The sequence below is a fragment of the Aspergillus pseudodeflectus genome, assembly GCF_044049435.1.
Source record: "Aspergillus pseudodeflectus strain CBS 756.74 chromosome Unknown BJX68scaffold_121, whole genome shotgun sequence".
NCBI classification, from domain to species: domain Eukaryota; kingdom Fungi; phylum Ascomycota; class Eurotiomycetes; order Eurotiales; family Aspergillaceae; genus Aspergillus; species Aspergillus pseudodeflectus.
The window spans coordinates 28,804-40,709 of NW_027263897.1; the positions used below are offsets into that span (position 1 = coordinate 28,804).

The following is an 11,906-nucleotide window of genomic DNA, read 5'->3' on the forward strand; positions in this document are numbered from 1 at the left end:
CTTTGCCCTGCAGACTTCCCTTGGCTCGTCTTCGCTGATGTCCTGTTCGTTCACGATCACCTAGATGGCGTAGTACACAGAGTCGAGCCCTGCCCGCCGGCCTCCGCTTGCTCCTTGTCCCACGAGTAGAGGTCGTTCGTCAGACTGATCGCCGCATATCCGGGGCGAGCGAGATAGTTCGGCGGGGTTGATACGGATGATGGGGCCTGTCTAATACATTATTTGGTTCAATTGGTCTAGTGTCCGGTATCCTTGATCGGGAGAAGAGAAGGAATTGTGTTATGGACATACCATAGACCTTGTGCATCCGCTCAATCTCAAACAGATACTTGCCACTCTTCCAGTAGTCGAAGTACAACTCGTACCAGCCCATTACAGCGGCGAGCTTCGAGCCGGGGATCTTGGCGAGTGGGGAGAAGTAGAGACGGTAGACCAGTAGGGGGATGTTGTAGATAAGAATTAAGGTCAGACCAAAGAGGCAGTATAAACGCCATCTTCAGAATAGTTTCTATCTATCTCGGTGGCTACAAGTATAAAACAGAATCATCAAGAGGCTCAATCTTATTCAAACCCCTCCTTCCTTGATTCTGGTGATCTGCGGCAATCATATTGGATCGACATAGGCAATTCGGGAAGAATTCAGACAGGGATCGGTTGATTCAAATCCCCGCCTGCTGCGCCTCGCGCACTCGAATCCCCACATTAATAGGCTTCCTCTCAACCAAAAGATACGTCCGCAGATCCTCCCACCGCACGCTCTGCCCCTCAAGTGCCGAGAAATCAAACGCCCAGATTAGCTTCGCCAGGATCAGTCGCATCTCGGCCCATGCGAGATGCTGCCCGAGACATACACTGGGTCCAGTGGTGAATGGCTGAACGGCGCTGCGCTGGTCGTTGAAAAATGGTGAGATTTTGTCGGTGGACGCATTTGGGAGCCAGCGTTCGGGGTGAAAGCCTGTAGAGTTGTAAAAGAGTGTTGCGGAGCGGTTTAGTGTGTAGGCTTGGATTGAGATGGAGGTCTATTCCATAGTGGGATGGTTAGCTTGGATATAAGGGGTCAGTTAGTGGGAGAAATTATGGATGCTTACCCCGCCTGGAAGCCACTGGCCACATACTACCCCTCCACCTTCAGGAACAAGGCGTCCCAATATCCATGGAACGGGAGGGCACAGTCGAAACCCCTCGTTTATAACGGCATTGAGGAAAGGAAGGTTGCGCACACCATCAAGCGTGATTTGCTCCGGGCTCGAAAATGCACCTCTTACTTCCCCCTCTAATTTCCTCAGACTCTCAGGACCATGATTCACCAGGTAATTCAGCGTCCCCGTCAACGCAGTAGCCGTTGTCTCACTTCCGACCGTAGTGAGAATCATAAAGGTCGCATACACCTCACCAGCATCCATCCGCAGCTCACCATCCTTGTTGATGACGTGAGACATCAAGTCTGGCCGTTGTAGTTCCCAACTCAGGCGCCGGTCCACCTTATTAACAACCTGCTGGTAGTGGTCTCGCTGCGTCTTCTTTATAGATTCCGGGATACACTTCATGAGGATATACTGGGCAAGCGGGTAGAACCTCGTAGAGATAACAAACCCTGCCGCCTTGACATTGTCAAAAAGTAGTGAGATCCATGGATGGTACCTCGAGTCCTGCAGACAGTTAAACGGTTCCCCATAGCCCAGATCGCCAAAGATATCGAAAGTGGTATAATTAAACCACGGCGTCATGTTGACCTGGGCGACGCTATTCCCATTTCCATCGCTACCAGCCAGATCCTGGAGTTGCGAAATAAGCAAATTGACATATTTCTGAATAAGCGGCTCCTGATCGCGCAGCGCCTGCGCCGTGAAGCCTGGGCTGAGCACACGCCGCATCTGCGCATGTTTGTCCGGGCTGATCACGCTGAGCAGCGAATCCGGATGGCCTGGTTGACGCCCCCACCACAGGGGGTCTTTGAGGAACCGTCCCTGCTGAGTTTTATTCTGGTCGGCCTGGAGAATATCTTTATAAGCATCGGGGTGGGCGAATGTCACTTCGTTTGGAGCGATCCGGATAATAGGCCCATATTTCTCGTGGAGGGATTGGATATCTTGGATTGTGGTTCCCCTGATCAGGGCGTAGATGTAGGGGAGGCGCGATGCGGCCCATGCACGGGGACCAGGGATCGCTGACAGTGGGTGGAAGTAGAGGTTGTAGGCAATTCGGGCAAACAAATACTAGCGAGTTCAGCTTCCTGTAAGAAATGGACCAGCAGGAGGGTTATACAGCCAACACTGCGAGGATACTCGTCGTCCACAGATGGAGGGGAGTTGAGAAGTCGATCATAGTGAAATACTATATTTCATCAGAAGCGCCTGAGATTGATGGTTGCATCGAAACTCGAACGATGGAAAAAAAAGCCAAAGAAAAGTGCTGGTCGCGAGCGAAAGGAGAAGAGAAAATGTCAGACGGGCGCAATATTTTCTGCAACTCTCCAACTCTCCAAAGCAAAAGTTGGGGGCGGCTCAGCTTTATACTCTTCGCCCTCCTTCCCACGCTACGAATTCTCACCACCTTTCTGACTTTCCGTTTCTTTGTCTCCAATTTCCCGTGTCTTGAAACACTAGGCATGGCTACTCAATGGTTTACCGTTGGCGCTCTTCCTCCTCCTCCAGGAGTTGAGCCTAATTTCGACGATCCTCCAGATCAGTTCGATGGGAATATTGCGCTCCATTTCGTGTTCCTTGGCTTGGCAACGCTTGCGGTCGTGATGAGGCCATTCACGTGGTTGTGGGTCCTTTGCGCCAAAGCTTGGCGTGGATGATTGTAAGTGTTCATTGTCCACAAGATAATAGGTTGTGTTTTTTTGCTGCTAATATGAAGATAGTGTTTTGTAATGTTGCATTTGTATGTTTACCAATCCAAGCTTGAGGAAGCCCTTCTTCTAACCCGCAGATAGCTAACATTTACAGGCCTAGTGGCTTACTGTATGCTTAATTAATATAACAATATATTACCACTTCTGACCAAATCTTCAGGCTTCACCCACGGCATTGAACGCCACATGTGGGATGTGCCAATCATCTGGCTTATAAATACACTCAACATCCCTACTACCACAAACTCTAATACCTACCTTAAAATCACTCAACCCACTGTGTAGCACTTCACAATTGCCCAATACATCTACGTGCGCTAACCAGCATCATAAAACTCACCCTCCTCTTCTTCTACTACTGCATCTTCTACCACCACAACAAAAAAAATAAAATGTTTCATCACCTCCAGTGTTCTCTTCGTCGCTGCATCACGTACGGCGCTCTTCTTCTGTACCATCTTTGCCTGCTCACCTGTTAGTCGCGCGTGGGATGCAATGTCTCCAGGTAACTGCTGGGATCTGGTCATATTACTGTACTTATCCGGTGCGTTGAGTGTTGTCACAGATTTATACGTGCTCCTGCTTCTGGTAAAGGCGCTCTGGGGATTAAATACGACGACAAGAAAGCGAATACGGCTTTCAATTGTTTTTGGCCTGGGAGTATTGTATGTCTCCTATCAACTGCTCTGCGTCCTCGGTAGCCTAGTTAACTAACTTGAATAGCGCCTTTGTCGCAAGTATAGTCCGACTAGCCATGACGCACGTTCTGACTGAGAGCATGGACGCAACGTGGATTATCTCGCGGATTTAGCAATGGACGTACGCTTATCCCTCCCTTCCCTTCCATTTTCTCACTCGCCAGTCCCGACTAAGGGGCCGGCGAGTGTCGCTGTGCAGAGGGCGCAGGCTGCTACGGCGGGGGACACGTATTATCCTAAGTGGGGGGGCGTGGGAGAGGATTGTTTGAGGGGCGTATAGTTTGGGTTGTTGGTAGGTGTTGATATGTCTACTTATTCTCTCGATGGTAGATGTGCCGTTATTCCCAGATCAACGTTCTACCTACGCCCATGTCGGAACCAATACAGATGGCCAAGGTAAAAAAAATTGAGAGGTTTGAGATTACCTTAGGATAGTAAGGACACATATGAGCGATATAGTAATTCACTGACTTCCTCTTGCCTGCGGATTATAATGTGACTTCACCTCCTCCGTAAACCGGTGTTGCGGCCATTCCCTGCTATTTCTGCTAGAATACGACTGTTCGAGGATGACCTGCGTACTATGGATGGATGCCTGGTAGGGTAATAAACCATCCGCAGCGCTCAGATAGACAATCTAGAATAATTGGTTACCATATAAGAACTCCTGGCACGAAACTTGCCCAACCAGCACTAATACTAAATCCTTACTCGAGTTAGGATAATAACTAGCTTTACACCCCTCACATAGTTCACTATCATGTCGACCTCTACTATAGCTAGAATAACCCCGCCATTATACCTTAATTCCGCTTTATTTTTTAAGCTATAATGTCACTCTTTCTGTATAGCACCCGGTATCTAGGACTAGCCAACCAACTGCAAGGTTAAACGAATACGAGAAAGAACTCTGATTGGACCGCCCACTAAAGAAGATTTAGGTAGGATTTGCTTGGCCCAGGTGCGGGGCGGATTAAACAGAAGCCAGTTCTATAAATTGTACGAGTACGGGTACGAGTGGATCCAAGAATGGCCAATAGGCAGAGACTTCCAAGAAGCCCACTTGGGGCTGATGCAATTTGTCCTCTATAACCATATCAAGACCGTGTAAGACTTGACAAGGGCAATCTCTCAAGCTTCTTGTACTAGTTCATTCCTTATTCCTAGTGATAAGGCTTGTTTACCCCGTATTATTACTCGCAAGGCCCCTCTGGCGGCGAGAGATGATGGACGGCAGTATTAACTACAAAACTGCTCCCTGGGCATACTACCAATACTATCCACTAAAGCAGCAGCCATTATCTTCACTATCATAAAAGCTCTTCTCTGGCTCTAGAAAGCTATTAATGTATATTAGGCGTAACCTGCGCTTTCCTTTATGCCTTAGTAATTCATCAGGATCATGAGAAGCGTCCCACCATGCGTTGGGAACAAAGCTGTAAAGGCGTGATCTTTCATTAGGTTCTATATACTATCCTTATAGCAGATCCTCTATATATGTAGCGTGATAGGGCTCCCTGTCCACAACATCTTCTGCTTTATCGATCGCCATGCGCATACCCAGTTATCCGAAGAAATGTGGGCTTTGAGGAAAGAGCGCTGCGGCGGACCGGTTCAGATGGCTGACGCTGGCGCGGGGTTGGAGGTTTTCAACGAGTGGTTATTAAGAGGAAAGAAGGTTGCTTAAACGAGAAACAAGTGACATGGAGTACTGATACACTTCATCAACCTCTGCACTGAATACACCCTGGACCTGAAATATCACACTCAGGCTTTCTTACTCTTCAATTTCTGTCGAAAAGTGGCCACAATGTCGTCCGTCGCTGGACACTGACCGCTCTCCAGTAGCCATATGCCCTCACTATGGCGCTGCTTCGCGATTAGCTTTCTCGTCTGCGACTGACCTGACGACCGTAAACTCTGAGCGATACCAGCAGTAGGGTATGCCATGAGGCCAAACATAGCAGAGCCGGCTTTAGCTGCCATGTTCGTCACCCCTTTGCCAACTCCTTTGATTGCACCTTTCGCACCCTCCTCTTGAAGACCCTGGTATGGCTTAACAACTATGTCGCTAACCGCCTCTGCCATTCCCCACGCAAATCCTTTCCCAGCAACAGCAAACCCGCTCTTGATGTCAGTCACTGGACCGTGGTCTCGGGGTACTTCACCGTATAGCCGCGGAACGTTGCGCAATCCTTCAGTTATAGCAAGGGGAAAGTCAACAGTCGCGCCCTTGATCATGGTGGGACCAACGCTGCCCAGACTCTTTGCAGACGCGCCTGCCATTCTCCCAAGAAGCTTTCCTTTGCCACTATTTGTTCGCTTTTGTGAGTGCGAATCTGCAGACGCTGTAGAGGCGTTGCTACTGGCAACATCAAGACCCTTCGGCTCCTTCTCGTGATTTGTCGAGACCCGATCGACAGATAATTCCTTGGAAATATTTTCGACGGAGCGGTTCGACCGTCTGCCTGAGAGTGGATATTCGCGCTCCTCCCGGTAATTCCGATACTCCAGGACAGGCTTGTAGAAGGCCCCTAAAACAGAGTCGGCGACGTCGGTGGCTGTTCCAACCACGGCGGACGCTCCGCCCGTGACAGGATCCCATCGGCGATTTTCAATGAAGATTGGGCGGATGGCATGTCTATAAGAAGAGGTCCATCAGCGGCTGAGCGGAATGAGATGTTCTTCGAGGTTGTTAGCCTCTTCACGTACATTGTAAGGCTTTTTGCATCAATTGATCCATCTGCAATCAGGGCCTCTGCCGCAATCTTGGACAGCTTGAGTTTCCTGCGGCTCTTGGAGAAAGACCACACCGCAGGTAGACCCGAGTCTAGATCACACTGCAGACCTTCAAGTGGTAGGTTCCGGTGAAATGAGGCGACAGCGGCCTTTACACCTACCTCTGACTGCATTTTGGCAGCGATAGAGGAGGCTGCCATGCGCGCTTGTTCGCCAAGGCAATATCGGATCCCTTCGGCCAGCCTATCGACTGTAAGCTCCCTATGTGGAATAGGAATAGGGCCAGCGCCTGCTGCAGCGACCATATCTCCCCAGAAGGGCTGACTGCCAGGAATGTTAGCAAGGAAAAGACCGCGAAAATATAGTCTTCTATGAGCACTTACTCTCCGAAAAAAGGCACAACGATTGTTGGCTTGGACTTTCGCAACCCGCAAGCGGTCGTGCCCGCGCCTCCGTGATGCACAACAGCTGCCACGCGGTCAAACAGCCATTCATGAGGACAATCCCCAATGTAATAGATATTGTCATCGTGCATCCCGCCCAAGTTAGACCACCCTTTGGAAACAATCGCCCGTACGCCTGCTGCATGTACAGCGTTGAGAATAATAGCGGTGATCCTTTCTGGGTCTTCCAGTACAATACTACCAAACCCAACATAAATTGGTGGTGGACCGGCAGCAAGAAAGGACAGCAAGTCGGCCGGGGGATCGTATTTCGGGGTTTCACGGAAGAAGAAACCACAGACGTCTGGGGAGCGCTGTTAGTATAGACTGCATCCTATCTGACGTATTCAAGGGCGACTCACCAACATAGGAAGGCCAATCTGACGGCCTGGGAACGAGGGCTGGGGACCAACAGTATGTAAAGGGTATCTTCAAGATTTCTGCAAGACGAGGCCCTTCAAACATGGCTACCTCGTCCAAACCAAGCTCTTTTCGCCACTGGTTGATCACGTCGCCCACCCTAGAAGCGTCAGTACATTCAAGCGGACCCTTTGCTTTGTTCAGAATGCGCAGGACTCCCTACCCTTGCCAAGTCAGCCAGTTAACCACGCCGTAAGATACAAAATTCCTGAAACCTTGGTCTTCATCGCCACCGCCAGTTAGGTTCGCCAGCGGGTGAGGAAAAGCCTTCGTGCTGGTCCAAGGCATAGTAAACATCAAGTGTACCGGAATACTTAATGCCTGGGCGCAGTGGATGTGGGCAAAGCTGGGCGGGTTGGCAATGATCGCGTCAGCTACAAACGGCAGCTGGATCGCCGTATCGGGTTCAATGCACGATCGCCAGCACCCATCCAACATCTCGCGGATCATGGCTCGTTTGCGCCCAATCTCGCCTGCCTGTAAACTCCGCATACTGGGAATAAGGCCGGGATTCTTGACCATGTATGCCATCAGTTCCTCCGGGTCGCCTCCAATAGGGTAAAATTCCAGCCCTGAGCCCCGGACGAAATCTTCGAAGACATCATGAGTCGCCAATCTCACACGATGACCATATCGCTGTAGTTCATTTCCGAGGGCAACGAATGGCTGCACATCCCCTCGACTGCCTACCACCTGGATTAGGATATTCAATTTGATCTTCCAGGAGCTTTCTGGGTATCCCGGCGGAGATCCAAAACTTGTGCTATTGTCGTTGGCGGCTTGCGGGGCAATCTCGGAATACTCGGGGGGTGGAGTCGTAGGCCGTGGTGAATAATGAGAAGTGTACAGCTTGGAGAATCGTCGTATCAATGTAGTGTTGTAGTCAATATCAACGCGGCCGTCACCTGCAGATACAGTTAGCCCTTTATCGCTCAGTGACTCGGCTGGACTCCTCCCGTGGTGGTTGGTGGCAGGTGCATACTGGTTATACTAATGCCGCTTTTGCTGTCGCCAGCGATTGGGGTAGGGGGGATTGTGACTGGATCACCCGGCAACTCGAATACCTCTGGATGGTTGTTGCTGGCCATGGTAGGGGTCATGACTGAATCCCCCGGCAGCTCGAATACCTCCGCATTCCTGTTACTGGCCATGGTGGCTGGACTGAAGCCCTGAGAATGAAGAAGGGCGCAGAATATTTCACAGGATACAAAGAGTACTCGAAAGGCGATGCTGTGAGATGAAAGTTTGGGCTCCTGTGCCAAGGTGGGCGAGAGCCGGGCCCTAATTCAGAGTGCAGATCAGAGAAAGTGGCGCACCTTGTAACTTTGGTACTAACAGAGTAAAACGCCAACCATTTGGGGCTTGTGGGGCCTTCCAGACTTTTCTGCAGCGGACCCTTTCCAGCCCAAATACGAAAACGAACCGGCCCTCCGACTGGACGATCCTCTCAGAAAATCGGGGCTGCGATGCAGGATTGAATCGAGAAGTGGCAGCCTCCGGTTGACCAATTTCTTTCATCAGCCCCTCGAGGAGGCTGCCACCGGAGTCTTACTCTTTTCTTCACTCTCTCATATTATACGCGGGAAAAGAATCAAGCTCCAGACGCGGTCATACCAGTAATGTTTACTGCTAGACTATTTAATAGCACAAAGATAATACCTCGGCGTTGTATCATGGCTATCATCTCTGATCGATTGGTGATAGGAAATCAGCTACGTACGCGAATGCAATAATATTGCCCGTGAGGAGCTTTCTCGATATGGCTACCTGGGGTCAACCTCGAAAAGATTTGCCGCTATGACCAGGGTAGGGAAAGGCTTTATGGGTATCAAAGGCAAGAAGCACATCCAGGTGCGACTCATCAAAGCGCATTACCTCACGAAAGGGGTTGCCTTGACCGAAAACTATACATAGAAACTCTCATCTGCTTCTAAGGTCGAAAGGCAGTCCTCAGCTCGTATTCGTATAGGTGGACCTCTTCCGGATAACTGGGTCATGGAAGTAAAATAAAAGACCAGCACCCTATTGCAGATTTGAATATCCAAATGTTTAGTGACTAACTTGTTAATATAGGCTCACTCCACCTGCTGCTTTAAAAAAAAACGACCATGACCTCTATCATTTTCGAGTAAATTTATCCCTCCTGGCTCTTTCCCTTGGCCCAATTCCCGTCCAGTTGGTTGTTCTTTTTTTCGTTCGTCCAGAGTATACATTTTGAATGTTATTACTGGGGCGAGTTTCAGATTGCAGCTAGACTGTGTCTTACGACTGCATCTCAACCATGGCGGAAACAAGTGGCAGAGGGAAAAAACACAATGGTGCCCAAATTGGGAATTCAGGGGCGAAAACCACTAGGTATAGTATTATCGAATCCCTGGGCTGGACAAATATTTAACCAAAGAACAGTGATGTACATGCGGCACGAGATGCTCCCAGCCCGAGATCATCAGCACGTCTGTCGGCCCCTTCCATCACAACGTTCCATCTGGCATATCCCCCTCCGCATAGCTCCTCTCCCTTTCGCTGGGTGAAGCCTCAGCTGCAGGTTCAGCTCCTCCAGCAAGCAAGGACTAAGAAAAGACTTCAACCGGTGTTTGAAATCTTTCTGGTCCCGCCTGCAGGGGTTAGATACCGACACAAAGATGTTCACTGTAGATCAGGTGATCTAGTCCTGGTGCCAGGCGATTTTCACAGTGACTGCACTTTACCTGACGGTTCACAAACTGTATGTTCTGAGGATGAGGCACGCGACGAGGAGACCAGTGGAAGGACCAAGGTCATTGCTGTTGTTCGAGACCCGCGAAAAAACCATGCAGGCGAGTACAGTCGTGGAGAAGTCACTGGGGAAGAGACGGCGCCGGTCAAGTTTTTCTTTAGCTGCGGTGCTATATGGGAAGCTATTGCTGCGCACATCGGTCACTACTACCAACTGGTAGCAGTGAACAGGGAGACTGTCGACAATGGAGTGTATAAACTAATGTCCTGGGCACGAGAGCCTCCTCCTTATGGTAGTGAGGACAATGAGGACAATGGAACACAGCAAGAGACCGGATTTCGCCTGACGATGGTGGATGGGAATTCAAAATATCTGCCAGTAGTAGCCACAGTTACAAGACGATCTATTCAGATCATGTATCATACCTTGAAGCAGGATATTCTAGAGGGACGCTTCCCTGCCGGATCCTCGCTGTTTCTTCCATCTACAGGCAGGGAACGAGCACAGCCGCCTAGGTCAAACGACAATCCATTCAGCTCCTTGGATACATCTGCTTCCGATATTTCATATCTTTTGTGTCTTGTCCTCACGTCGGCGGTTTGGGTGGCTTCAAATGAGGGATGGCTGGCATGAGAAGATACGGCTATGACACTATCAAGGAGAGTTCAACCAAATGTCAAATAGAAAGCATGATCATGCGACTTGGAGGTTGCAGGTCAGCCAGTGTCGTTTTTTCGGTCGCTTGAGCCGAAATAGCTTATATAATACACTTGGCGGTCAGGTGACGCACAACTGAGCTCTAGAATAATTTCGACTCAAGTCACCTCTTTCGAAACACTTACCAGCACCATCAACTTCATGATGGCAGCGCTTTTGAAAAATGTAAGTTAAGCGTTTTAAAGCTTCTTATTAAAGCACCCTTTCTATTATAATCACTTTTTTCCACTTTCCAAGTACTAATTTATTAGTTTAGAAGTGGTACCAGTAGTACATCCGCGAAGTCGAAGCCGGGCCCCTGGAGCTGCCTGAGTATGAAGAGGTAGGTCTCCTTGTGTTATATTTTATGTCATCAACCGCTTGCTAACTGCTTAAGAACTGGTTAGGATGAAGATGACTACCTCTACTTCTATTACGGCGAGATGTTCTGCAGGATCCCCGATTGCTCTAAGGTTACTGTGAGACTGATTGTTAACTGCTTGATAGCTACTTACTACCTGCTTGGGAACTATTTAGCACAACTACAAATCCACCAATAATCTGCGCACCCACGTTAGCTCACACAAGGATGTCTCGCTGCTGGTTGGAAATTCTGGGGGTCGCGCTTCACAGGAGACCATTGATGAGGTGGCTAGTGTGTATCCTAACTACTTGTTAACCACTTGGCAACTGCTTATCAACTACTTAGAGTGGTATAAGGAGCTGTTCGCTGGTGTTGACCCTGACAAAACTACCACTGGGGCTACCACAAGCCCAAGCCCCGCCCCTAGGGCCCTCTCTGCCCTCCCCAAGAAGAAAGACGGTTCTGTAAGTACTTCTTAACTACTTCTAAACCATTTACTAACTACTTAAACTTCAGGTTCATGTCACCAACATGAGAGCTGAGGTGGTTCGCATGGGGCACTCTGTGCCTTGCAAGTCCTGTGGTAGCCGTGTCAACTGCTGCAAGGATATCAACAAATGCGACCATTTTGTCTTGTTCAACTGTGGTGACCTACACCCCCGTGCTGCAACTAAGGAAGCTGAGGTGCCCCAGCCCGAGCCGAACGGGGAAGAGACTGCTTAGCAACTGTTTACCAAGCAGTTAAGGACTGCATAGCAATTACCTAGAGCACTTTAAGATCTTGTACTTAGCTAATAAGTAATTAGCAAGTAATAAACTATAACTACTTTCTAACCACTTAAAACCTTTACTACTTTATACTTAGTATATATATATAATATATACTACGTAATGAGGATTAAAAATCTAACTACTTTCTAACCACTTAAAATTTGTTTTCCTTAGTATATATTATCTATAAGGTTAAAAACAT

At 49.1% G+C, this 11,906-nt stretch overlaps 5 protein-coding genes across 5 annotated transcripts; 3 read left to right on the top strand and 2 right to left on the bottom strand.

The window, feature by feature from the left end:
• Window positions 1–516: 516 nt before the first annotated feature.
• Window positions 517–2,706, bottom strand: BJX68DRAFT_250949 (cytochrome P450). Its single transcript, XM_071042329.1, has 3 exons — window positions 2,266–2,706; window positions 1,089–2,216; window positions 517–1,019 (listed from the first exon to the last, which is right to left on the bottom strand). Exons 1-3 carry the CDS (start codon window positions 2,323–2,325, stop codon window positions 660–662), a joined length of 1,548 nt encoding a protein of 515 aa, XP_070891999.1. The 5' UTR covers window positions 2,326–2,706; the 3' UTR covers window positions 517–659.
• Window positions 2,707–3,352: 646 nt separating this feature from the next.
• Window positions 3,353–3,668, top strand: BJX68DRAFT_273591 (uncharacterized protein; the record flags this gene model as incomplete). Its single annotated transcript, XM_071047497.1, has 2 exons — window positions 3,353–3,522; window positions 3,581–3,668. The coding sequence occupies 2 exons, from the start codon at window positions 3,353–3,355 to the stop codon at window positions 3,666–3,668; spliced, it is 258 nt and encodes an 85-aa protein (XP_070892000.1).
• A 1,654-nt stretch (window positions 3,669–5,322) lies between these two features.
• On the bottom strand, window positions 5,323–8,308 carry BJX68DRAFT_274684 (glycosyltransferase; the record flags this gene model as incomplete). Its single annotated transcript, XM_071047701.1, has 6 exons — window positions 5,323–6,196; window positions 6,268–6,618; window positions 6,678–7,041; window positions 7,100–7,257; window positions 7,321–8,062; window positions 8,140–8,308. 6 exons carry the CDS (start codon window positions 8,306–8,308, stop codon window positions 5,323–5,325), a joined length of 2,658 nt encoding a protein of 885 aa, XP_070892001.1.
• A 1,037-nt stretch (window positions 8,309–9,345) lies between these two features.
• BJX68DRAFT_250950 (uncharacterized protein) lies at window positions 9,346–10,586 on the top strand. The gene is made up of 2 exons (XM_071042330.1): window positions 9,346–9,512; window positions 9,564–10,586. The coding sequence occupies exons 1-2, from the start codon at window positions 9,439–9,441 to the stop codon at window positions 10,504–10,506; spliced, it is 1,017 nt and encodes a 338-aa protein (XP_070892002.1). The 5' UTR covers window positions 9,346–9,438; the 3' UTR covers window positions 10,507–10,586.
• Window positions 10,587–10,734: 148 nt separating this feature from the next.
• BJX68DRAFT_273593 (uncharacterized protein) lies at window positions 10,735–11,656 on the top strand (the record flags this gene model as incomplete). The annotated part of the gene is made up of 6 exons (XM_071047498.1): window positions 10,735–10,755; window positions 10,862–10,912; window positions 10,977–11,048; window positions 11,107–11,224; window positions 11,279–11,397; window positions 11,450–11,656. 6 exons carry the CDS (start codon window positions 10,735–10,737, stop codon window positions 11,654–11,656), a joined length of 588 nt encoding a protein of 195 aa, XP_070892003.1.
• Window positions 11,657–11,906: the final 250 nt, after the last annotated feature.